The 26,995-nt window shown below is 54.1% G+C and overlaps 1 protein-coding gene across 1 annotated transcript; it reads right to left on the bottom strand.

The window, feature by feature from the left end:
- Positions 1-198: 198 nt before the first annotated feature.
- Grap (GRB2 related adaptor protein) lies at positions 199-26,718 on the bottom strand. Its single transcript, XM_026381722.2, has 5 exons — positions 26,585-26,718; positions 17,733-17,830; positions 13,320-13,442; positions 3,769-3,937; positions 199-1,536 (listed from the first exon to the last, which is right to left on the bottom strand). Exons 1-5 carry the CDS (start codon positions 26,660-26,662, stop codon positions 1,351-1,353), a joined length of 654 nt encoding a protein of 217 aa, XP_026237507.1. The 5' UTR covers positions 26,663-26,718; the 3' UTR covers positions 199-1,350.
- Positions 26,719-26,995: the final 277 nt, after the last annotated feature.

Here is a 26,995-nt window from a genome sequence, read left to right as displayed (position 1 = left end):
ACTCCCCTCGTGGCCACCCTGCGCATCAGTGCTCAGTGACTCTCTGGGGCTAGCAAAGCAGGTGCCCTGAAAAATTAGGGGGATAAAAGAACACGATATTTCAAAAACAGCACCAAAATAGTCATAATTGGAAAGGAAATGAGATTTCTGATGGACATTCTTCTATTGGTTTCATGGTCTTTATTTTGAATACACAGGTCCAGGTCAGGAGCAGTGGGGTCTGCCAGGGTCTTGGGCTTGAAGGGTCTTGGACCAGCCCTGGAGGGAGGGAGAACCTTACCTGCCTACAACATGGGGGCACCCCTCCCCAGGGGACCACAGCTGCCTCAGGGCTCCTCCCTCCGCTTGCTTCCAGGGAATGGAAGGAACCTCCTCTCTCCCTCCCCTGCTCACGGTGCCTCCGTCAGCCTGGGATTCAGGGCCTTCCGAAGTCCCACTTCAATTTTCCTGCTCCCAAAGGGGCCCAGGCTCTGGACAGGCTCTGCTTGGGGGCTGCCCATTCCATCTTCACTCAGGCCGGCCCCTACCTAGGCTGCCTGCCAACTCTGGTCCTGTAGGGCATCAAAAAAACGCCAACATACCATCTGGCCTGCAGGTTGCCCTGCCTTCCCAGAGTGCCAGGGGCCCTGGTCCAGGCAGAACCTGCCCAAACATAATCCCGTGCAGTCCAGGTGTCCCATGTGGCTGGGCCCAGGGCCTGGCTCTTCAGAGCTAGTCTGTGTGCACAAGGCCAACTGAAGAGGACCTACTTCTTTTCTTTTACCTCCTCCAGCTTCTTTCCGTGTCCTCAGGTCCTCTAGCACCACCCCAAAGCATCTTTAGGGGCTGGATGCCCCAGGTGGAGCCCAGAGAAGCAGAGAAGCTCTTGTTTACCTAGTAACTCCAGGTGCTCTGGGCTGAGCCACCTGTACAAATCCAAGTGCCTTTTGAGGGAGGGGTAGACAGGCCCAGCAGTGGTCTGCCCGAGGTGAACCCACGCACCAAGCCTAGGGTTCTCTGGGTTGAGCCCCCAGTCCGTGCAACGTAGGAAATGGAGCCATTGACAGGAGCAGGTGGGTGGGGCCTCCAGAGTTCCCGCCCCCTGATGCCACCACACAACTGGCAGCCCAGAGGAAGTCCTCAAGAGCACCCTGGTCTCTAAGCACAGTCGTTAGTTCTGGGGTGCTGGGGGCCTGTCCCAATCGGTATGAAGAGGCACAAGGCAGTTAGGAGGCCAAGTTCAATGCAAGGCTTCCTGCTGAGCCCAGTGTGACCTGGAGTGGGGTTGTCCAGGTCCTCTTTCTGGACCCCAGTTCCTGCAAAAAGACCTCTTGGCCTAAGGGGCTGCCGGCTCTGCCACTGCCCATGAGGTCACAGATGCACCGGCTGGACGTAGCTCCGTGGGAAGAAGCCAACACGCCCACAGGACTGGCCCCTCCACCAGTGAGGGTCTGGGCGCTCCAGGATCTCTATGATGTCACCGCGGCGGAAGCTGAGCTGTGAAGGGTCCTGGGCTGAGAAGTCGAACTGGGCCTGGGCAAAGCAGGCCCGGGGCGACTGTGAGAGGAAGAGGAGGTTAGTGGGGTGTTTTTTGAAGCTCTGAGACCCAGCTGTCCTGATGGAGACTCTCCCCAGGAGGGTCCCCATAAGTGAGTGGGCTCTGCAGGATGGGACAGCATCCCAATCCAGATCTTGACTGAAGCCACCCAATGGGCGTTCCACTTGGGTCAGACCCCTGATGGCCTGCCTGCTTCACAGACCCTTCGTCAACCAAGACTGACCCAACTTTTCTGTGACCACAGGACTGGTAGGGGAGGGCAGTTAAGTCTAGGGTGGAGAGGGTGTCCCGACCTGCCTTACTCTGGTCTCATTTCCCCGTCTCTACAACAGACATGAAATTTTGACTCCAGCCAGGGGAGGTGTCACACACCTGTAATTCCAGCGGCTTGGAGAGGCTGAGGCAGGAGGATCACGAGTTCAAAGCCAGCCTCAGCAATTTAGCAAGGCCCTAAGCAACTCAGTGAGACCATGTCTCTAATAAAATACAAAAAAAGGCACTGGTGTTGTGACTCAGTGATTAAGTGCTGGTTCAATTCCAATACCAAAAAAAAAAAAAAAAGAAAAGTTTTGATTCCAGGCATGAACTCACAGGTGGGGCCTTATAAACTGTAAAATGATGTCCAGCTAAGAGTGGTCTTTACTACTATTGCCCTTGGTCAGACTCTGAGGAATATGATTGCCCCTTTAAGCTGTTCCCGAAGCTCTCAGGTCTAGTTTAGTCCTGCCCCAAATATGACCTTGGGCACATTCCTGTCCTCTGTGGGCCTCATTTCTGGAACAGCAGCAGGCAGGAGCTCTCTACAACACATCTTTTTGGTGCCATGACTATGGCATCCAGCACCCTGGCCCTGCCTGTCCCACCAGGATTTCATCTCAGCCGACAGACTCTCATCCAGGATGGGTGATAGGATCAGCAGAGACTCTAATTAGCGGTTCTCTGCCCAGGAAGGAGGAGGTGTCCTGGGTATAGGGAACTAAGCCAGCTCTGCACTCACCCCCGGATGGGGTCCAAGCCAGAACAAGGTTGTGGATGCTCTGGAGCCTCAGTAGGCCCCCCACCTCCACCCTGCCTCCCAGGGTAGAACTGATCCAAGCCGTGAGCATCAGGGATATGTGGGAGCAAGAGCCCCAGCAAGAGAGGAGTCCCGGGCTGGGAGCTCACTGTTGGGCATTCTTCAGGGTCAGGCAGAGAAACCCTTCAGTTCATCCTATTGGGCAGAGGGGAAACTGAGGGCTGAGTTGGCCCTCAGGTCACATGGCAAGGCCTTTGAGGGGGCTGGGAACCGCAGGACTGGAACTTCTCTGCAGGGCTGGCCCGGTCCCCTCCCCAGGCCCTGCCTATGATCATGCCCTCCATATACTCTGCAGAGCCCAAGTTCAAATGTCCTCATGTCTTGACCTCCTGCCCCAGGCTTTGCCAACACCCCTGTTTCCAAGAAAAACAGCATGTCAGGGCTAATAACCCCGTTGGCTGGTGTTGTCATCCTAATGAGAGTGACAGCTAGTCCTCAGGGCCCCTTGATGAAAGGGCTGGCTGGCAAATTGCTGTTATTGTGAGGACAAGGTGTGATGGATCCCCCCCCACACACACCCTGCGCCCAGCCAGGTCCTCGCCCACAAGTGCTCATACCGCCCGACACCCTGTCCAAGGCCACCTCCTCCTTGGGGGAGCAGAAACCAGGACTGAGCCTTCCGGGTATGTGGCCTCAGTTTCCTCATGTGTATAATGGGATTGACGGGTATGTGGCACTCGGTGGGCTCCCTCCATTCATTCGACAAACATTTATTGCGCACCAGCTGTAAGCAGCAGACCATTCTAGGAGCTGACAACAAGCCAGACTGCCGTTTGTCCCATGGGCTTTACCTGGCGTCCCTCATCTTTCCCCTTTTCCCTATTTGCTCATTTCAGCTGCCACCAGAATGTCCCTTTGGAACCTGGGTTGCCCCCTCCTCCGGCTGGAGTGGGAGGGGAGGCCAGGCCTGTGTGGGCATCTTCTGTGACACAGACGGCAGGAAGAACACCCCCACCCGCACCTCCCCAACCCCATCCTGCACCCCCACCCCGACCCTGGCACAGACCCTGGCACCGCCCTTGACCCGCCCCCCGGCCCCGCCCTAACCTCGCTCCCAACCCCAACCCTTACCCCAATCCCTCCCCTACCCAACCCCGCCCCCTACCCCCTGCCTCCCGCTCCCTACCCCCACCCGACCCTGCCTCCTGACCCCTACCTTGAGAAGCGGCTCCTCATCTCGCAGGAAGATCTGCCGCCTCTTGGCGATCGTGGTGGTGCGGTAGAAGTCAACCAGCTCGTTTAGGGAGTTGAACTTCTCTTCCCACAAGAAGTACTTCCCGGAGGCCTCCCGCAGCACCTTGAAGTGCTGCACCTGGTCCCCGTAGCTAGCAAAGAGGGCCACAGCGGTTTCAGATCCTGACGCCCCCCACCCTCCACTCAGCACCACCCAGAACCTGGCCTTTCTCATGGAGAGACCTGGAGCCAGGGAAATACAGATGGGGAAGAGCCCAGGAGTGTCCCCCCACCAGCAGCGGAATCTGGGGTGAAGGGTGTGGGCTCTGGACTAAGCCGCTTTCTTGCTGAATCTTTAGGCTAGTCCTGAACTTCTCTGAACCTCAGTTTCCTCTTAGTGACAGCACTTCACTTAGGGTAAGTGAGCAGAAAATGCTGTGGTTTACTGGCAACATTAAATGGCCACCTCTGAGTGCATCCCAAACAGATCATCTCTCTCACACCTCTTCACTATCCCCCACAGATGTGACATTCTCCTCCCTCCCTTGCCCATTCCAAGAAGTGAATCCTAAGATCATCCCGACTCAGAACAAAGCCTACTACTAGGAGAGGATCTCAGGTATACTGGATGTTTTTTGTCCCTCTCCCTCTCCCAAGAACCTTCCGTGGCTCCTTGTTTCCCTCAGGATTAAGTCTTAGCACCTTCAGACTTAAGATCTGGCTCTGGTTACAGATCCAGCCTCATTTCCTTCATTTCTTCTATGATGCAGCCAATGGGCTCCTCTGTCACCTCCGAGTCTCCCAGCCCACTCCTGAGTCCTTTCCAGCCCAGCTGGGAAGATACTCTGTCCTCCAAACTGTCAGAAGGACCCAGCCCATCTGGCAGTGACAGGGCAGAGGGACCTGCCCCAAGCCTCCTACACTTGGCACATCTGTACTCCAGGATGGGCCGCGCAGGGCCAGGACTGAGGATGGTGCTGATGTGCGTTGTGATTCCCTTCCGTAACGCAGGGTCAGAGCAGGGCCTGCCTCACTGCCCAGGAGGTGGGGGGTCAGGCCCTTTGCACAATGGGGAAACGGAGGCCCCAGGTTCAGTCACAACCTGCCTGGAGCTACAGAGCGAGGAAGGCCAGGGCTGGGGCCACGTCTGAGCTCACACTGGCTCCAACGCGCTTCCTGATTGATTAGCATCACCGAACAATAGCAATCATTATTCCAATTATGGTATTAATAATGTCCTAGATAGAAGAATTCCCAGTCCAATTCTGCTGTGCCATGTTGCTCCCTGGGCTGTGCCCCCCAGAGGCAGGCCCGCCCGCCCTCGTTCTCTCTGCCAGGCCAAACCTGAACTGTCCCTCCCTGGCCTCCACAGCTGCCTCTGTGGACTGTGATGTCCTCCCCTAACAAACCTGGATCCTAGCCACACACCTCGCCAGGGAGGGGAGGGTAGCCTGGGACCAGGGTCAGGCAAGGCCACTGCCACGGCTGTCCTGGGCCCATGTGACCCAGCTGGGGCTGGAGAGAAGACCCAGAACAGCTTTGCTCCCATCCAGGGGCAGGCCGGAGGGCAGGTGTGCTGTGCAGGTGGCTGGTGTGGTCGAGAGCTGGGGGTGCTGGGACAAGGCCACTTGGGGATGCGCAGTATGGCCTCTTTGAGGGAGTTGACCCCTCTGCCTCCTGAGCCATGGGCTGTGCCTTGTTTCGTTCTCATTGGGGGCTAAAATGAGTGAGATCCAACTCTCAGCAGAGACTTAATGGTTAAAACGAAATGCCTCCTGGGTTCTGAATTACAATTCTGCTAAACAATCCAGATGCACTGCGTTTATATGATGGGGTTCTCTCCTTCAGGCCTACAGTCTTCCTGGGCCTGAGTGCGGTGTCCCTCAGCTACCCGGACCCATGCTCGCTCAGTCCTGCCCTTGCCTTCTGTTCAGTAGCTACACCTCTCAGCCCTGGGGCCCGTGTGCTGCTTTGTTACAGGTTTAAGAGGAAAGATTTGAGATTAAAAATGGAGGCCTGTGGGGATAGCTTAGTGGTAGGGCACTGGCCCTGGGTTCAATCCCAGCACCACAGGGAGAAGGAGAAGACAGAGATGCTTCTAAGGTATCCTCGGGTTCCCGCCACCTGGCCAGAGTCGAGGGGAGGACCTCTCAGCACCTCCAGACGGGAGGTTCCTCAGGTCCCTAAGCACCTCCTGCAGCCTTTTTGTGACACACTGTTCACGATGGCTTGCACACTGGGCTCTGAAAGGGCAGGGAGGCAGAGTAGGCCCTGGGGTCCCTTCTAGGTGCATCTCTGGGAATGGAGCATCCCTACCTAAGCTTCATTCCTCAAGAGTGCTAAGACAGGATCTTAGAGAGAGAGAGCAAAAGGCCATTTTCCACCCCCCAAAATGAGCCACCTCAGGTGTTTGACCAATGGATACTGCTGCTGAATAGAGAAGAGGAAACAAAACAAAACAAAACAAAACAAGACAAGGTCTCACTAGATTGCACAGGCCGGCCTCAAGCTCTGGATCCTCCAGCCTCAGCCTCCCAGGTTGCTGGGACCACAGGACGGGCCACCGTGCCCAGCAGAAGACATTTTTCCTCAGACCTGCATCTGGAGGTTCTGAACTGGGGTTCCAGATGCCAGGCCTCCTGACCCAGAAACAGGTGCCCTGAAGCAGGCCCAACCCCCCTCTGATGTACCCAACATTGAGGGCAGCTCCCCTCAAAAGGAGCCAGTTCTCCCTGTGGGAGTGGAGGCTCTGGAGCAGGTGGAGCAATGGTCCCCAAACATGAGGCAAAGTCTCTTCGGTGGCATCACTGAGCATTGTTCCTGGTGACTCAGCTGATGGTGCCGTCGGGTGTGGGACGTGTGTCCATGTGCCCGGGATGCTGAGGAAGGCAGACGGGGACAGGGGCCCCACCCTGTCTGGCCTGCCGTAGCCTCCCAGAGGCCGCATGCTGCCCGAAGACAGCCTGTGAGCCTGTGAGCTTGGGGTTCTCCTGGACTCTGGCTGTCACTCTAAGGCTGGTCAGGAAACAGGGAACCAAGGACTCTGTCTGGGGCGCCCCGTTCAGAGGCCGAAGGCCTGACTCTGTGCTGGCCTTAAGGGGGAGGCTGAGGTAGAGGAGGCCCCCCGAGTAAGGAAGCGATAGGGGTTCGGCAGGTGTGAATGAGACCTCGACCCAGATACGACCACGACTCAGAGCATTTTGGGAGTTTGGAAGTCATCTGCAGTGGCCTGGAGAATTAGCCAGAACTAAGCATATTCTGATCACATAGGAAGGTCAGGGAGTAGAGAACAGGAAATGAGATAAGGCAGAGAGCCAAGAAACCTGGGCATTCTAGAACTTTCCAACCTGAGAATTCAGAACTTCTCGAATCTGGGGAACACGCCAGCCCCTGGCCTGTGCACAGCACACAGTAGGTTGTCAACAAATGGCAGATCCTGTCCTCTCCCCCCACCTCGTTCACACAGGCCCAGAGGGAGGAGCAGCTGGCCCACAGCCCCGTGGGCAGCCCCATGGGCAGCCATGTTGGCAGCGCTAAGCTGGAGGAGGCCAGGCAGGGCGGCCTCCGTCCCACTCCCCCACGCTCAGCCTGACCGGGCTCTGGCCCGGCTCCTCAGACCTTCACCAGACACAACGCCTCCTCCCTTTCCTCTGCCTGCTCTCGGCCTTCGTCATACACACTTCCAGGCCAGGATGGAGGCAACTGGGGACCTTGGACCACAGCTGCTCTCTGGAGAACCCGCCCCAGGACCCAGGGGTACTTCAGAGCCGACAGGAGTTAGGGGATGTGAGTGCAGGTGACCGTGGCCCTGGTGGCCTGTCTGGGGTGCAGATGGCTCTGGGCGGTGAGCCCTGGGCAGCTGGAATCAGAAGGGAGGCCACAGGAGCCTGAGCGGGGCCTGGGGTGAGTGTGGACCCCTGCAGTGGGCCCTACTGGGCTTCGTGAGTCTCCTCGGAGCCCCTTCGGGGTGTGTGCTTCAGGCCCGTGTCTCTGCCTGTCTCCTGCCCTGGGGGAGTGACTGCATGTGTGGGTCCCTCGAGGAGCAGCCATGGGTACGTTTGTCTCTGCCTGTGACCCTGACACCCACTTACCCAAAGGGACAAGGGTCTGGGCTGAAGCCCTGACTGTGAGGAAAACCCCAGGGACCAAGTCAGGTCTAATGCTGGGGCAGCCGGTCCTGCCCAGCGGGTTTTTCTGGCCTAGTGGCAGCAGCAGAAGCAAAAAATGACGGTGGCAGCCTAGATTGGGAAAACCAGGCTGAGTGGGTGGGGGTAGGAGTCCAGGACGCCCCCCCCCCCATTACCAACCAGGGCTGTGGGCCCAACGGGGCAGAGTTCTGGGTGCTAACTGCCCAGTGGAGGATTTCCATGGGGTATGGTCTCTCTGGCCTCAGTTTTCCCATCTGTGAAAAAGGACTGCAGCAGACAAGAAATGGAATCCAGCTGACCTTGAGAGGGAGTGGGACACACAGCTAGCTGACAGAGAGAGACCCCGGCCGGGTGTTTAGTTTTCAGGGAAAGCGTCTGGTCAGGGCACAGAAAGTCAGTAGGCACCAGTTCTGCCATTCTTTGCTGTGTGACCTTGGGCAAATTACTGCATCTCTCTGAGCTTCATTTCCTTCCCAACAAACTAGGCTCCCAGGAATCAAATACATTCCCTCCCTTCTTCCCTATCTGTGCATGCAGCCAGTCTTTCCATGTCTAAAAGGGCAGCCCTTGACTTCTCTGCTTCCTTTCCTCTGGATCCTCTGTCATCATCCAAGATCGCCCCAGCAGGACACAAGTGCCTCGAGGTCATGAAGCCTTAGCCTGTTTTCTAAGGGGCCGAGTTGCTAGCACCTACGACCTAGGACAGGGCCTGGCACGCAGCTGGTGCTCAGTGGCTGGATGTGCAGGGCAAACACACATCCATTGACTCCAGGGCCGAAAAAGGAAGCAAAACACTCACTTGCAGACAATCTGCCATTGAACACTGGAGAATCCCTGGGGCCTGGATAGGAGGGTGGCATAAAGGATACCTCAGCTCAGACATTACATGGCAGCCTCGGCCCCCAGCCCACATGTACTCCTTGAAGGTGTGTGTGTGGGGGGGACAATCCTTTGTAAACTCCTAAAGGGCAGCTAGCTATGGTCACTTTTGCTCTGCGAGGCAGCGTGAGGCTCATAAACCTGGTCTCTTACAGTTTTAAAGGGCTTGGCGTGAGTGTGCGGGAGGTGCCACGCGTAGCCGGGTCAGAGTTCCTGAGCATCAAGCCAGCGAGGGCAGAGGACTCCTCACGACCCAATCTGCCGGGCAACCTGCCAGACTTTCCCGGATGGCCCCTGGGTTACTGGACTTCACAGCGTCAGGGATCATGATCTTCTCCATGTCATAGAGGAGGCTGTCATAGCCAAGAGAGGGCCAGAGCCTGCCTGAGGTCACACGACAGGTTCAGGGAAAAGTCAGCGGGGGACCTGGGCTGGCTGGCCCCCCAGGTCTCTGTCTCTCCTCTGATGGCCCTGGATTCATGGGCAGAGAGAGGAGGGGGAGCCGCCTTCCAGGTCAGAAGGGACTCCCCCCTGCCAGCACACGGTACGGCCCCTGAGGGTTCTGAATGGTGTTTATTGAACACTTACTATCTACTACTCATCATACTAATTTCTCCATATAGAGGTCCATTTTGTAGATGAGGAAACAGGGCCAGAGGATAACTTGCCCAGCATTAAAAGGAGGTATTGGAAATCTCCTAACTACAAGTCCCATTGAAATCTCAGGTGCCTTCACTGACCCCCTGCCTGTGGCCCTCCAAAGAACACAAAAAGCCCCAAGACAGAGGAGGTACTGAGGAGGAGCAGGACCCAAGAAACCTGAGCCCAGCCTGGGAGGAACTGAGGGTCGAGATCGCCACCTGGTGGTGCTGTGCACAAACCTCTGCCATGGAGCCTGGGAAGCTCTTGCTGGTTCTGACCTTGGGGCACCTGGTCAGGGTGCCCCTGAGACAGAAGCTGGGGGCCATGTGCCAAGATTTCTCTGAGTTATGCTCTCAGCTGTCTTCCCAGGACACCTTGGTCTGGTTCCCCTACTTAAGAATTGCTCCCTACCACTGCCCATCTCCCCTCCTACCTGGGCCTGCTGTCCCAACACACCCTTCACTGCCTCATCTCTGGGTCTTTGCCCATGCTGTTTCCTGTGCCTGAAATATCCTCCCCTCTCCTTGTGCACCAAACTCCTACTAAGGCTTCAGAGCCTGACTCAGACATCACCTCCCCGGGCCTTCTTGCAGAGCATGTTTACTGACATTGCATTTCCTGTATTCATCTGTTTGTCACACAAACCCTCTGGGCGAGGGTGTCTATTTCCCATCCCATCGGACTCCTCTCCCGCACACACAGCCAATGCTAAAATAAAAGAGTGTGGACTGTAATCCTAGCGGCTCGGAAGGCTGAGTCCGGAGGATCGCCAGTTCAAAGCCAGCCTCAGCAATTTTGCAAGGCCCTAAGCAAACTCAGGGAGACCCTGTCTCTAAATAAAATATAAATACTGGCTCTGATAGTAGCAAGGGATGTGGCTCAGTGGTTAAGCACCCCTGGGTCCAATCCCCGGTACCAAGAAAAAAAAATGGGGGTGAGGAACGAATTCCCAGGCTGAAGTGTTCTGGTCCGACCCCCGGCTGGGGCTGCACTTACAGAGCACCGCCAGAAGAGGGCAGCACGAGCCAATGGCCAATGCCTCCCGCGTGGCTCAGGCGCCAGGAGCAGTTTGAGTCCCCTGAGCCCCGGTTTTGCTGGGTGACCTTGGGCTTGGGGGGAGGGGGTTCCAGCGGTCACTGGAATCCAGACTAGCCCGCCTGGCGGGCGCCATACCCTGGAGATGACCAGGCCCCTTGACAGCCACCACTTGGAAAACTGCCATTTCCTGCCTTTGAGGAAGCAGCGACTCCCCGGGGTCTGCAGGGAGCCTGGCGGGGCGTGGGCACTGGGAACCTGCGGGGCCTCCCGACGCCCGCAGCCATCCCGGCAGGCCCCGAGGACCTACTCGCAGGGCTCCCCCTTCCGTTCCCCACCGCACATACGTGCTGACAGCGCCCTGCTTTTTCAGATGGGCAAACAGGCTCAGAGAGGGCGACCCAGTCAGTCCCTGGGGATCACCAGCCTGTTCCCGGTGACAGGGGAAATGGATCAAGCTGCTGGTAAGGGGGTCTCAGGAGGGGCTCTGAATAAGTACCGGGGAGGTGTGACCTCTCATGACTTCAGGTCTCCCCACTGGAGCAGCCTTCCTGCCCAGGTGGGGAGGTGACTCCCTGGGCGTGCTCCCTGCAGACGCCCTGATCACACAGTGAGAAGCTACTAAAGGGCTCACCTCTGCTCCAGTGATGTTTAGGTGGCATCTTTCACCCCAATGCTGGCTTTGATCGTAGCAATAAGAACTGGCCCAGCAAGTGCCTCTGATGCCAGGCTCTGTGCCCACAGAGCCCACAGAAGCCCAGAGAGCTGGTGCTGCTGGTGGGTCCCACTGCACACAGTCATGCCCCCTCCTAGACTTATCCCCTTAGGTCCTAGACGCCATCCCCTTAGGTCCTAGACTCATCCCCTTAGGTCCTAGACGCCATCACCTCCTGCCTGGTTTCTCCCTGCTGTCCCCCTCACCCCCAACAGTCTTTCCTCCTCACATCAGCCAGGGGCATCTGCTGCTGATCAGACCCCTCCTCTGCTGAAGACCCTCCACGGCTCCCTGTTGCTCAAAGAGAAACGCCACCTCGTCAGCCCTCTGCCATCTGGCCTGCTTGTCTCTTTGACAAACTCCTAGGTTCCTAGCCCTTGCTCACTCTGCTCCAAACGCACCCTTCACTGCCTCATCTCTGGGTCTTTGCACATGCTGTTTCCTGTGCCTGAAATATCCTCCCCTCTCCTTGTGCACCAAACTCCTACTAAGGCTTCTGAGCTGGACTCAGAATCACCTCCCCAGGCCTTTTTGCATGCTCATCTCAGGGCCTTTGCATTGGTTGTTCCTCTGTCTGGAAGCCTCTCCTCCCAGGTCCACGTTTGAAGGCACCTGAGTAGCCTCCACCTCCTCGTTCAGCTCTTGGCTCAAATGCAGCTGCCACCTCCTCAGAGTCCTCCCCTGACCACCCTCGGTTCATTCTGCATTTATTTGTTTTCTTTTCTCTGTCTCCCTTGCCTAGACTTAGATCCTTAAGGACAACAGCTGTGTCTTCTTCAATGCTATCTCCCCAGCTCCGGAGTAGCCTGGCACACCAGGGCTCTGGGCTCAGTAACTAGTCCTTGGATTTGTGCATCTCGATCATGCTCTTCCGGGCCCTGGGAGTAGGAAGGACAGAGACCAGCCAGGAGCCTGACCCTGTCACCTCCACCTCTATTCCCACCACACCACGCCAGGACAGAGAAGCCACCCTGTCACTATGCCAAATAATCCCTCTCACACCCACCTGCCGCAATGCCACTATTCTAAATAGGGTAAAATATTTTCTCCCCTGCTTGAGCCTGTGGAAGCCCTCAGCTCTAACCACATTGATTCATTTAGTCATTCTTTTTCTTTTGGGGAGGGTTACTTTGTTTTTAATGCTGGGGATTAAAGCAAGGAATAATCTACTGCTGAACTACATCCCTGGATCTTTTTTGGGAGGTGGGTAATGGGGATTGAACTCAGGGTCATTCAACCACTGAGCCACATCCCCAGCCCTATTTTGTATTTTATTTAGAGACAGGGTCTCCCTGAGTTACTTAGCTGGTGTTTCTATCTCAGCCTCCCAAGCCACTGGGATTACAGGCGTGTGCCACTGCGCCAGGCTCTCTGGATCTTTTTTTTTTTTAATATTTATTTTTTAGTTTTAGGTGGACACAATATCTTTATTTTTATTTTTATGTGGTCTTGAGGACCGAACCCAGTGCCCCGCGCCTGCCAGGCGGGTGCGCTACCACTTGAGCCACATCCCCAGCCCCTCTCTGGATCTTTTTTTAAAAAAAATCATTATTTTATTTTGAGACAGGGTCTCCTAAACTGCCCAGGTTAACCTTGAACTTGCCATCCTCCTGCCCCCACCCCCAGCCTCATTCATTCTCGAAATAATCTATTTTACATGTAAGGAAACAGGCACAGAGAGGTTAAGCGACTGGCACACAGTCACAGAGCCAGCAAGTTGTCACCACCAGAATGAGAACCCAGACAGCCAGCCTGGCCTCAGGGTTCATCCTCTCAACATCACCATATGGTAGGATCCTGTCCAGAGCACACACCTGCCCTGGGCACCTCAGTGCTCTCTGCCATGCGCCATCTCTCACCACCCCACCCAATGACATCCTCCTTTCTCCTCCCAAAGAAGCTTTGAGGGCTCCTTACTGCTCAGGGAGTAACATCTGGAACTCTCCACCTTCAAGGTTTTGCACAGCTGGCCTGGATCTGCTCTGGGCTGCACCCGGGGGTGCTCCACTGGGGTCCCCACCCTTCTCCCTCTGCAGCCCACCCCAGACTCGGAGGCTCAACTTGGACACTGCCTCCCTGCCCCTCCGGTGCACACCCCCAAAGGCCCAAGCTCACTTCACAGAGATGGAGAACTCCCCAGGAGAGCTCTCACTCTCCCGGATCAAGAAGGCTCCCAGATGGTTCCGCTTCATTAGAATCTCCTCCGCCAGCTGCCGGGAAATCCTGCCCGAGTACCACCTGTGGATAAAGGGGCTGCTGAAGGCAGTGGGCAGGCCAGGTCCCCCCCCACACACACTGCATGATGTTGAGGTGCTCCATCTCACGGATCCTCGAGACAGTCCTAAGATGTGGGAGATGGGGTTGTTCCCATTTCACAGATAGGGAAACCGAGGCCCAGAGCAGCAAAGCCAGTTGAAGCAAGAGCTGGGATACCGCCCCAGTACTTTGGCACCTGAATCTCACCAACCTTTCCTACAGGTATATATGCACCCAGATGAGCAAAAAAAAATTAAATTCCCATGAACCACAAGCACCATGCCGGTGATGACGGATTCAAGTAAGTAAACCAAGAGTATAGAGAAGGTGTCTCATAAATGCCTAGTCTCTTGAAGATCCCCAGGGAAACTGGAATCCAACTTCTCTTTCAGTTCCCCCCAAGACGGTTCCAGGCAGCCCTGCCCCCCCTTTATTATTATTATTATTAATACTGGGGATTGGACCCAGAGATGCTTTACTACTGAGCCACATCCCCAGCCCATTTTATTTTTTATTTTGAGACAGAGTCTGGCCAAGTTGCTTAGGGGCCTCCCTAAATTGCTGAGGCTGGCCTCAAACCTACAATCCTCCTGCCTCGGCCTCCCAAATGACTGGGATCACAGGCGTGCACCACTCACCCAGCCTCCCCTGCCCTCTTTGAGTCTCACCCACTGGTATAGACTGACAACTTGCATTCCCCACCTTTCACATACTAAAATCCATTCCTCAAGGAGATGGCATTTAAAAGTAGAGCCATTGGGAGGTAAAGAGGAGCCCGTATGAGTAGGATTAGTGCCTGCCTGATTTGAATATGTCCCCACAAAGCTCAAGTGTTGGAAACAGCCTCCAACACAGCAGTGCTGAGACTTGGGACAACCGGGAGGTGACTGGGTCATGAAGGGTCTGCCCTCATTAATAGATCAATCCACTCATGGATCAGTGGATTATTGAGGAAGTGGCTTGGTTATGAAAGTGAGTGCTTTCAATCTCACTTGCTCTGTGATGCCCTCTGCCTTGTTAAGAAGCCCCTCACCAAATGCCAAGTGGATGCTAGCACCACGCTCTTGGACTTCACAGCTTCCATGAGCTAAATAAACCCCTGTGCTTTATAAATTACCCAGAGTCGGGTATTCTGTTAGAGCCACAAAAAAATGGACGAAGGGGGAAAAATAAAGACCCCAGAGAGCTCATCTGTCCCTTCACAACATCACGACATGGCTACCAGGTGGCCATCTATGAACCAGGAAATGGCCCTCCCCAGACACTGAACCTGCCAGCCCTGATCTTAGACTTCCCAGCCCCCATATCAGTGAGAAATAAACATCTGTTGTTTACCAGCCGCCCAGTCTGGATTCCCGCACAGCAGCCCAATCAGAGACACCCAGTGCAGGGAGGCCAGAGGGTCCCCACTGGCTTCCTGGCTTCTGGACCTTAGTCCAGCCTTAGTTCTGACCCCTTTGTTGTTCCCATGGGGAAACTGGGGTCCAGATCAGCTGGGGATCTCACGATGGGACCACGATAGGCCAGGGCAGGGTCCAGAGCCCGTGTCCCCTCGTGTCTCTCTTCCCTCCTTCCATGAGGACTCCCTGAGCCAGGCTGCATTTGGCCTGGGTGGAGACTCCAGGTGTGACCTTTCCTGCCGTCTGCAGATGTTGAGGCCTCCAAGATGAGAGCAGAGGGCGGGAGGGCCGCCAGGGTACTCCTCTGTGTCCTGCCTGTGTCCCTGCTCTGGCCTCCACTCAGTGAAGGCTGCTGGGCACGTGCCGGGGCTTTTGTCTGGCAGGAGCAGAGTTGGCCTGCCATGTGAGGGCAGGCTGAGGCCCTGGGACATTCTCAAGTGATGACGGTCTGGAGCAGGGAGGTGGACACCCAGCTCCCTGCCCCTGGGTGTGTGTGGGGGTGACATCTCCCAGACGTCCACAAGGGGATGGGATTCCAGCTGCCCAGCAGCAAGGGGCTCCTTCCCGTCCCTGTCTGCCTCCCTGCTCCCCACGTGGCTTCGCAGGGGCTACTAGTAGGGGAGCCCACGCCTCCAGATATGAGCCTCTAGGTCACGGTGGTCCCCCTACTGGCGGGAAACCCAGAGGCTGGAGTCTGCCTGCCATCCCCCGCCTGGGCCCAAGGTCAGGGTGACCAGGGAGGGGAGGTGCCACAGACCCTCCTCCAACCGCGGCTGGATGGGAGTTTCCCAGGGGGCCAGACATCTCTGAAGAACCCTCAAAACCCCCACAGGAGACGTCAGCGCGTGGGCGGCCATCGCCCTCAGAGGGTGTCACACCCCAGGGAGGCCCCACACCCCCTGCCAGCCCTGCCCGCACCGTGGCAGCTTAAAGGAAGGGGTTCCAGGGCCCCCGAGCCCAGCACCTCTCTCCACGCCAACACCACTCCCTTCCAACCACTTGGTGTGGTCCCCCACACCTTTTTTTTTTTTAAATAAATGTTTTAGTTGTAGGTGGACACCTTTATTTGTTTCTATGGGGTGCTGAGGATGGAACCCAGTGCCTCACATGTGCTAGGCAAGCGCCCTGCCACCGAGCCACCACCCCAGCCCTTGTCCCCCTTTCATTGATGTGATGCCCCTCCCAGAGGCTGCCCCACAAGTTCACGTCTGGAACTTTCCCCAGCCCTGCAGCTGCTCTGACCAGCTTTCCCAGCCCTCCTCCTGGCCGGCCCCACCCTGGTCCCATGCTACCGTATCTGCCATTCTATCTACTGTGTGACTTTATACAAGTCACTCAACTTTTCTGTGCCTCTGTCTCCCGGCCTGTGAGACCATTTTGATAGTACTCACCTCCTAGAGGCCTGGGAGGATAAATGGCGGCTGCCCGCAGGTGCTTGCTGCCACGACAGTGACCAAGTAGTTCATGCCCCTCCTCCCACACGCCCCTCAGCTGGTCCTCTAACGTTCAGGCCCAGTGGACCATGGTCTTCCTCAGGAAAGCCCTCCCTGCCCCACCCCCCGGCCACCCAGCCAGGTCAGGGGCCTCCCTGCCCTACGTGGCGGGCTCTGGGAGCATTTGGGTCTGCAACATGGTCTCCTGGGGGGAGGTGGGGGTGACACTGGGTGCTCAGGGAAAGAGAGGACTTGGCACAGGCACAAGGCCTTCTGGGTCCCCACCTTCCCCACTAAGGCCATCATGGCTGACTCAGGGACAGAGCTAGAGTGTTTCCAGAGCTATCTGGGGACCAAGCAGGTGCTCAGGTGAGCCAGGCTGAGACTAGCCCTGGGCCTCAGGGGCCTGACCCCAGCCTGGCTCTGTCCCAGGCACAAGTAGCCTGAGCTGACCCTAGGGGAGGCTGGAATCCTCTGTGGTGCCTCAGCAGCGTGGCCTTCTGTCATCCTCTGTCCCTCACCTGAGCAGGTGGAACTCTGTGCTCAGGGCTTCTCAGCAGTGTGAGGCCCTCCACCTGCCAACTTGGCCAGGCCTTGGCCTCCACCTGAAGCCTGACACTTGGCCCAGGGCGATCACTGGGCCCCTATCCTTGTTCTGGGCTCCTCTGGCCCGGACTCAGGCCCCGGTGGAGTCTCACCACCTCTCTCCCCTCACCCACCACCTGTCCCCTCCCTTGACTGGAGGCTTCGGCTCTGCGGGGGAGGGAGGCCGGGAATGCCTGTAGCTGGGGGTGGAGTGACTGGGGACCTGGGCGGGTTGGGGCTGTGCCCCACACAGGAAGCGGAGGTGGTGGTGGCTTTGGAAAAATAACTCAAAAGAAGATAAAGAGGAAATACCCCTGGGGCTCCACCCTGGCCCTGCACCTCCTTTGTCCTCCACCCCCAGCGACACCGTCACCTCGGTCACTTGTGACTGCATTCTTCCTTCTGAGAACGTTGCTATGTGCTATGTCCTTCACATCCTGTGTCTCCCATGGAGCAGGGCTCTTCTGACCTCTATGTCTCCAGGAGCTGGGGCCATGTCTGCTGAATGACTGTTACTTAAAGCATTTCTTTCCACTTGTTTCTTTTTTTTTCCAGAGATTTCTTAACTCCCTGGGTTGTTCTGGGCTGGACTCTGCCCCGAGTATTCTAAGGGCAGCCATGTGGGGTGCTACCTGCTGAGAACCTGACCTAGGACTTCCCAGGGGCCAGTAGGTGCCAGGCACCGGGAGACCTCGGGCCCAGACACAACTCCCACTCTGCCCAGGCCCCAGACTCTGCTCAGCCAGTGTCCACTTCCCCTCAGGATGTCCAATGCCTTTCCTGGCAGAGCAGGCCCGGCCAGGCCAGCCGGGCAGCGACACACAGGCTCAGGGTCAGGGGTGGAGGCTACTCACGGGTGAGGCTTGACCCGGATGTAGTTCTTGGGGATGAAACCCTCAGCACCCCGCAGCTCAGCCTTGTACCAGTTCTGGTCGTCTTCCATGTTCAGGATCTGCAAGCGGAACAGACACAGCCACTCAGTCACTGAGAAGAAGTGGCTGTCACCCTCAACTTGCAAGGCTCCAGGTGGGCTTCATCTGGACCAGCCTCTGAGCCCATTCACAGAGGAGGGCAGGGGGCCCTGCTCAAGGTCACCCAGGTCGAGTTAGAACCAGCCTTTTGACAGCCGGGTCCCATCTTCAGGAGCTTTTGTGGGACAGTTGGGAACTCAGATGTTTAGGGTTGAAAGTTTTGTGTGGCTGGAGATGGACTCACAGGCTCTGCAACCAGATCTGAGCAGATCCTGAGCTGTGTCCACTAGCACGGGGTCTCACCCGTGTGCCCACCATGCAGGGCACCTTGGGGTGAAGGTTGGAGGTCCCCAGGAAGATCAGGGAGCCCCCACCTGAGCTCAGAAATGAGTGGCTACCCAGGGGGACTGACATGTCAAACGCTCTACGGTTCAAGCTCAGGGGCAAGGACGGGGAGGGACAGGCACGGTGACACAAACGAACAAGGTTTCTGTGCTGCACAAGCTGGTTGCTGGGTCCCACTGGCTCCTCTTCAAGCCCGAGAAGCCTCCTTTGCCTCACAGGTGGGCAGAGAGGAACCGAAACCACTCGAGTGGGGGTGGCGAGTCGCTGTGGGTGAACAACCAAGGGGCAGAGGGGAGGAGCAGGCCTGGGCCTGGGAGGGTGACCACAGGAAATTGGGGTTCCTGCCTACATTTCCTAGGCACAATTTCCATGGGTCACTCCGATTCCCAAGCAACCTTCACCTAAAATGCTATTTTATGGATGAGCCCAGAAAGGGAAGTAACTCAGCCAAGGCCACACAGCAGGGGATAGGCAGAACCTTTATGGTCAGCCTGTGGCTTTGGGTTCTGTTGGTCTAGGGGGACCCTGGCCTTCAAGTTTTTTTTGCTTTGTTTTGTTTTTGTTCCTTTAATAGTTTTTAGTTGTCAATGGACCTTTATTTTATTTATTTATATGCAGTGCTGAGAATTGAACCCAGTGCCTCACACATGCTAGGCAAGCGCTCTACCACTGAGCCACAATCCCAGCCCCCGGCCTATCAGTTTTTTTACCCCCACTCCACCTCCCACTTTGTCTCTGGACAAAGGGTACAACTTTCCTGCTCCTGTTTGGAGCAGGCTTCAAACACTGGGTACATATTCTCCTCTTTTATTTTAGTATCATTCCTTATTCTTACATTCCCATTATCATAACTTTTACTAATTTACATGAAAGTCATTTGCACTCACACTATGTAGACATTTTTCATCTTTTCTGCTTTCATAGTTAGCCTTATTCCTACACTGGATACAAAATTATCATCTCCAGTTGACACTGAATAACCATTCAAACCTTTAATCTTGTTCTTAGGTTTTGTTTGAGAAACAGGAACTGTACCAGGGAGCTCTACCACTGAGCTACATCCCCAGCCTTTTTTTTTTTTTGGGGGGGGGGTACCAGGGATTGAACTCAGGGGCACTCAACCACTGAGCCACATCCCCAGCCCTATTTTGTATTTTATTTAGAGACAGGGTCTTGCTTAGCGCCTTGCCGTGGCTGGGACAGGCTTTGAACTCACAATCCTCTTGCCTCAACCTCCTGAGCTGCTGGGATTATAGGTGCATGCCACCAGGCCCAGCATCCCCAGCCTTTTTATTTTTTATTTTGAGACAGGGTCTCCCTGAGTTGCTGAGGTTGACCTTGAACCTGTGCTCCTCCTGCCTCGGTCTCCTGAATACCTGGGATTACAGATATACCCCCACACCTGACTTACTCTTTGGTTTAAATTTTAAACTAAATTACTTCTCAATAATATTGATACCAGTATTATTTAAAAAAATATATTTATTTTTTTGGTTGTAGTTGGACACAATACCTTTATTTTATTTATTTATTTTTATGTGGTGCTGAGGATGGAACCCAGGGCCTCGCACGTGCTAGGTGAGCGCTGTACCGCTGAGCCACAGCCCCAGCCCTGCCCAGTATCACTTTTTATCACATGATCTATTAGAGAATTTTCTCTAGGATGTATGCACTCAGATCCCAATATAAGTCAACTTATATTCCTTATCACTCTGCAAATTCTGGACACAGCCAACAATTTATTTCAACTCCTCGTTAACCGAGAAGAAGTAGGTATGACATCATTCTTATTAGTTCTATGATGATTGGATCAATCAGATGCATAACAAAGGCTCTTCAAGTATCTTAGATCATTGAATTGGGGATATCGGATTTGTTCTACTAGTAATATACATTTAACACACGAGAGTTTCAACAAATACTGATTTTTCCATTTCTTTCCTATGGTCCTGGGAATTGAACCCAGGGTCTGGGCAGGCTGGGCCAGGGCTCTACCACTGAGCCATCCCAGCTCTCCACAAATATCAGAACCACTTTTAGACCTCATCTCTTTCTCTTTGTTAGACTGGAAAAAATCAGCTCAGTTTGGTCTACCACCCATGACTCCCGTCAGCCATGGAAGGACCTACACCAGTATCAGCTCTTCTACATTCAAATACAATAGCAGGGGGGAGGGGAGGGGAGGGGAGGGGGGATAGTAGAGGATAGGAAAAGCAGCAGAATACAACAGACATGAGTATATCAATATGTAAATCAATGGAAGTGTAACTGATGGGATTCTGCAAGCTGTATACGGGGTAAAATGGGAGTTCATAACCCGGTTGAATCAAACTGTGAAATATGATATATCAAGAACTATGTAATGTTTTGAACAACCAACAATAAAAAAAAAAAAAAAACAAATACAATAGCAGGGACTTTTCTAGGAACCCACTTCTCATCGTATACCCAAGGGCAGCCAGGCCAATGCAAGGGTCCTCACTTAGGGAAATTCAGCCAGGAGGAGCCGGGATTCATTCCCTCAGCTCAGGCCTGAGGCCTGTCGGGCCACCAAGCCAGGGTGAGCCCTTCCTTCCTTCCTGCCCTGGGGTTGAACAAGGTGGCAGCCCCAGAGACAGACGGAAGCAGGTGGCTGGCTCAGGAAAACTTTCCCTCAGAGCAAAACAAAATGATTTCCTGGACCCAATGAGAAAATCAGGGCCTGCGCACCACTTGCCCTGACCATGGCTTCTAAGAAAGACGCCCTGGAGTCAGGAATTAGGGACCTATCTGCGTCTCTATCTGCTTCTGACGCTCTCTGTAGCCAGGGCCTGAGTTTCTTCTTCTGTTAAATGGGCACATCCATGGCCTACAGTGAACGTGGCAATCTCTCAGGGGCTACCACACCCTGTGTGGACGCGGGAATTTCATAGGTCTAGGTCTCATATGTAGCCCTGTCTTACGTTGTCTTGTTTTCCTGTCACCTCAGAGGACCCAGGAATGTTCTCCTGGTGATGTGAGCTCCATTCTTTCTGCCAACATGGCTCTAAAGTTGGAGATGCGGGAACTCCCACAAGAGAGGGACTGGCTCCGTGCTAATGAAATACCACTGCCCAAGATGATTCAGGCCTTGACCTGTCCCGCCAGGGGCCTCCCGCCCAGGTGACCTTCCTTCTTCACTGTTCCCTGCCTCGTGGAGTTGACTCGACAGCTCTTTACTGAGCACCTACTGTGAACCTGGCACTGTGCCGAGCCCTGGCGATGCAACAGGAACCAGGAGCTTGCGCTGCAGAGGGCAGAGGCAGACATCAATAAGGAAAGGAGCAAGTAAACAGGTGGTTTAGCGTAGGGGTAAGTGCTCGGAACATCGTACACTGGGATGACACAGGTGGAAAACGGCGGATGGAGGCAGGGAGAGTGTCAACAGCCATAGTGGTCAAGAAAGGCCTCTCTGGGGAGGTGACATGTGGACTGAGCCCTGAATTATAAGAAGGAAGCAGCAGTGAGGAGATGTGGGGAGCAGAGTACAAGGCAGAGGGAAATTAGCCAGTGCAAAGGCCCTGAGGTGGGACCAGTGCTGGACCTGGATTGAAAAGAGACCAGTAGGTCTAGAGTTGGGAGGGGCGGGCTCTGAGGGCACTTCCCAGTTAAGTGAAAAGCAGTGGGGTCCTGTCCCCCTAAAAAATGCCTCACCTTTCAAAGAGGGAGGCCTTTGTCCCAGGAAGGGACGTTCATGTGTCCAGAGGGAGACCATCTGCCACTGAGGTTTCATCTAAAACCCAGGTTCCCATGGGAACCACCCCACTTCCTTGCGGGGCACTGGAGTGGGACTTGACTTGCGGCCTGGCCCATCGGGAGGGAGCGCTCAGGAGGTATTTGTTGGATCACAGAGCAGGACCCTTGCAGGAATTCGCAACCTCCCCCAGGCCCCAGTGGGGGAAGGGCTGGCCACCGGCCACTCACTGTGGCCCTAGGCTTTGTTGTGCCATGCGAGCAAAGCAGTGACATCAATAGGGCAAAATGGTTCTAGAAAAGTGGGCGGTAGTGTTGGACCGGGGTGCACACGGGTTATCCCAGTGGCTAGGGAGGTGAGGCAGGAGGATCACGAGTTCAAAGTCAGCTTCAGCAACATAGAGACCTGAAACCAATCAGAGAGACTCTGTCTTTACATAAAATACTAAAAAAGGGGCTGGGGATGTGGCAGAGTGGTTAAGTACTTCTGGGTTCCATCCCTGGTACCAAAAAAAAAAAAAAGTGGGTGATATACAAGAGGCAGGTGAGTTCTCTAGAGCATGATTTAAAAGGAGGCGAAAAAACCCCAGGAATCAAGATAAATAATATTTTAAGGCAGTATGTTAAAAAATAAAAACGAACACAAAAGTCTGTGTGGGCGTTAGTTAATCATAGTGTATCCGTATTAGTTCACTCCTGGTGAGAAACGTTCCAGGATGCTCATGTAAGAGGTTAATAAAGGGGAAAGCTGGATATTGGAACACACGCGTGGGAATCCCGCTAGGCTGTTGTTTCTCCACTTTTCTGTAAACCTAATAAAAAATTTGATACAAAAATTCCACCAAAATCTTAAATAAAGGGCTGAGGATGTAGCTTAGTTGAAGAGCACTTGCCTCGCATGTGCAAGGCCTTGGGTTTCAATCCTGGCAAGGGGAGGGGATTGGGGGGGAATGGGGGGAAATGGGAGGGGGGATGGGGGGAGGAACTACACTTAAAAAAAAAGATTTAAATAATGACGAAATTTGACCTTGTACTTGCACAGACCTGAGAGAATGAGATCCTCTGCTTCACCATGATCCTGGCCCCCTGGAGGGAATTCAGTTGTCCTTGGGTGTCAGGGAGATCTGATTGTAGGACCCCACCTCCACCCCACAGATAGCCAACCACAGATGCCCAAGTGTCTGGTATAAAATGTGTAGTGTTTGCATTTAACCTACACATATCCTCACGAATACTTTAAATTGTTTCTAGATTACTTACAATATCTAATAAAATGTCAATGGTTATTATAATGCACTGTTTAGAGAATGAGGAGGAAAAAGAGTTCTGCACATGTTTGATATGGTAGCAAATTTTTTCCCCAAATATTTTCCATTGGAGGTTGGTTGGAGCCCAGATACAGAACCTGGGGCTCTGGAGGACCAACTGTTCTTGCTTATTGCAGAACATCCGGGGAACACAGAAAGAATAAAGAAGAAAATACAAAAGGCTCGGAAGCCACCTCTACAGGTTCACACCACTATGCCTGGATAATGTTTTTAAGGCTCTTTATGTATTTCCCAGATTGCACGACTTTACCTGTTCACCCTCCACATGTGAAAGTACACATTTCCCCACAATCTCAACAACCTTAGAGACTCTTTTTAAAATTACATGTTGCCGGGGCTGGGGTTGTAACTCAGTGGTAGAGCACTGGTCTTGCACCTGTGAGGCACTGGGTTCGATCCTCAGCACCACACAACAATAAATAAATAAAATAAAGGTATTCTGTCCACTTACAACTCAAAAAAATTTTTTTTAATTAAATTTTGCTAATTGGACAAATGGAAAAAGAGTTACTTAAGTTACTCATTTTTTTGTGGATGAAATTGCTCACATGGCTCATGCAATTTTCCTGTTCCTATCCTTTGTCCACTTTTCCGTTATGCTATTTGTGATTTTCTTTTGATTTATAACATCTCTTTACATATCAAAGACATTATAGTTTGTGATAAGTTTGTTGTTGGTGGTGGTAGTGATGTTGGTGTGGTACCAGGGATTGAACTCAGGGACACTTAACCACTGAGCCACATCCATAACCCCTTTTATATTTTATTTAAAGACAGGTTCTTGTTAAAATTACATTTTGCTGGGGCTGGGGTTGGAGCTCAGTGGTAGAGCATTTGCTTAGGGCCTTACCAAGTTGCTGAGGCTGTCCTTGAATTTGTAATCCTCCTGCCTCAGCCTCTTGAGTTGCTGGGATTACATGCTGGACTGTTGTAAGTTTTTAAATTCTTTGGAGCTACCTTCATTTCTCACCTGTCGTTGCAACAGGCCCTGACTCCTGCCCACCTCCATGCCTCCCCACCTCAGCCTTATGCCCTCCTTCTTAGACACAGTCTTTTTTTTTTCCCCCAACTCTTCAAACATATGAGTACAGCCCCTCCTCAGAGTCTCTGACCACTCTCTCCCCAGTCTGCTGTTCTCTCCCCCCCGGGCTCTTTGCGTGGTCAGTTCTTGCTCATCTTTTAGATATCAATCGGGGTGTCACCTCTTATAAGAAACTGCTCTGACCAGCTCACCTAAAGCGGCCTCTGTCCCTTCGCCTACCCACTATTACTCTATAGCCATCTCCCTGTGTGTACTCCCAGCACTTAGCTTGAAGCCTTGTGGGTGCTCCACCACAGAGTGGGTGCTCAGCAGCTCAGGGTTTGTGAAATGCAGGAAGGAAAAGACGGCTCCTCCCACAGCCTGTCATTCCTCCATCCCTCCTTGAGCCTGCGGTTACCCTGGTTACCACCTCTCTCTAAGGATACAAGTGCCCTGGTAGGGTTAATACCCAGTGTCAGCTAATGTCTTCCTCCTGCCTCTTCTTTCCGGTCCACATTTCCCATATCTTATTGGAAGCTTTCTATGTGCCAGGTCCTGCTGCTCCAGCATGGGCCCTGCCCTCCTGGGGCTTACAGTCAGAGATGGGAGATCCTGACCTCACTCCTTCCTGAGCAGAAATCCACCAGAATCCGGTAACACTTGGCGAAGGTGAGTGGGGAACCTGACGAATCTAGGGCTAGAGGTGGAGGGCACAGGAATCTGGGAGAGAAGGAAAGATGCCCCAGTCTTTCAGCAATTGCCTTGGGGGACTCCCCTGATCGGCTCACATCTGCCTCCAGTTAGTCCTTCCTGGTCGGGTGGGCCTCCTGCTCCATTCCTTATCCTCGCCATCTCCCTCCTTCCCCAACCCCAAAATCTAGGAATCCCGGGCTGCTCTCAGGTGAATCGTGGAGGCCTCTGAACTAGATTTAGATCCTCACAAAGAGTCTCACAAAGACATCAGCCATTTGTCATAAGTTTATTGTTATTGTTGTTGGTGGTGGTGATGGTGGTACCAGGGATTGAACTCAGGGATGCTTAACCACGGAGCCCCAGCCCCAGCCCTTTTGATATTTTATTTAGAGATGGGGTCTCGTTAAGTTGCTGAGGGCTTTGAACACCACCCAGTCCTGATGTTCAGCCTGCCCCCAGCCTCAGTGGGCCAAATGTATACGAGCCCAGAGCCAGCAACTCAGGTGGACCGAGGTGCCAGTATCCCAACACAGAAGAAAGGGAATTCCTCAAAGGCATGTAACTCCCCTGGACCCCAACACTAACCTCCCCGGCTCCCAGCCCAGCCTGTGCCGTGTCTCAGGGGACTGGATGTGGGTGGCAGAGTCAAAGGGACATAGGTTCAAATCTGACCCCACACCGAGCACTTCCCGTGGCCTCAGTTTCACAAAATGAGGGTGCAAGTCCTCTACACCCCAATAGCTTAAAGGGGATATTGGTTACACTGCAGAGTGCCGGGGCCAGTAGCAAAAAGAGGTTTCCTGCCCTTCTCATGCTTGAAGCTTGCAGCCAAGAACATGGCCAATGGCCCAGAATGGAGGGACATCCCATCTCATATCCACTGCTTCGGGCCCAGGAGAGGGCTCTAACTTCTTAGGATGAGTGACTGACACTGGCAGCTCCAGTGTCCAAATCTTGGCATGAAATCTGGCTTCTGGGTTCTTGTTGTCAGATTCAAACAGATAAGCAAGAACATTCCCAGAGAGAGAGAGAGAGAGAGAGTCCACAGACCCATCTGTCATGACATCTTGAAGCCTACCATCTCCTTCCAAAGGAGCCCAAACAAAGAGAAATGAATTGAGGATGAGTCCGTTTTCCCTTTTCTCCACACTGCCAGGAAGCTCATCCTTGACAGTGAAGTCAGCTATGTGAGCCCTACTGGGTGATCTTTCTTTCCTAAGACCTCCTCTGGTGTGTGCTCAGCGCATGCGCCCTCTCGCTCTCTCACCCCCATTTTGTCTCTTCGTTTCTCTAGCGGATTCTCTTGTTCTCTCCACAATTCTGTCAAATTTCTTTTCCCTGGAGAACTAGGGGTTGAACCGACAACCCCTGACAGCCACTCTAATAACCTCTCCTCGGATACTCACCAGAGTCCCCGCCAAGGGGGACTCACTAACTATCTCCCCATTTCCTAGATGGGGAAATTGAGGCTCCAAGGGAGGCGGTAGCTTGTCCCCAATCACAGGGTCCGTGACTAGAGAAGCCGAACCTGTCCTCCAGAGACCTGCCGGCGGGGGCTGTCCTGGGGACCCGGTGCCTCTAGCCCACCCCCTCCCCATGCAGGGCCACCCCAGCCTGGCTCCAGCCCACCACCGTACCTTGAGTGTGTCCCCCTTGTTGAAGGCCAGCTCGTCGCTCTCCGTGGCCTGGAAACTGTACAGGGCCACCGACTCCATCCCACTCGCTGTCCCCAGGCTCCGACAGCTGGGCTCCGAGCAGGGCCGGCAGCTTCCTGCTTCCTCTGCAGTCAAGGACTGTCTTCCTTTGTTTTGAGTGTGTGTTTGTTCTTTGAAGTTGAGACCGAAACTGCCCTTGATGGGGGAGAAACAGGAAGCAGAGACATGTCACCGAGCAGGGAGGACGTGTGAGCCACCCAGTCGCTGCCTCCAACCCCCAGTGGCCAGGAGCAGCCCTGGAGGAAAATCCCCCTGCAGCCTGGAAATGGGGTACCTTTGTACCCACGTCACACATGATCAAACAGGACAAATCCCACAGATCCATCTTGCACT

This window comes from Urocitellus parryii, chromosome 7, assembly GCF_045843805.1.
Source record: "Urocitellus parryii isolate mUroPar1 chromosome 7, mUroPar1.hap1, whole genome shotgun sequence".
NCBI lineage: Eukaryota > Metazoa > Chordata > Mammalia > Rodentia > Sciuridae > Urocitellus > Urocitellus parryii.
This window is presented reverse-complemented; position numbering and strand designations above follow the sequence as displayed.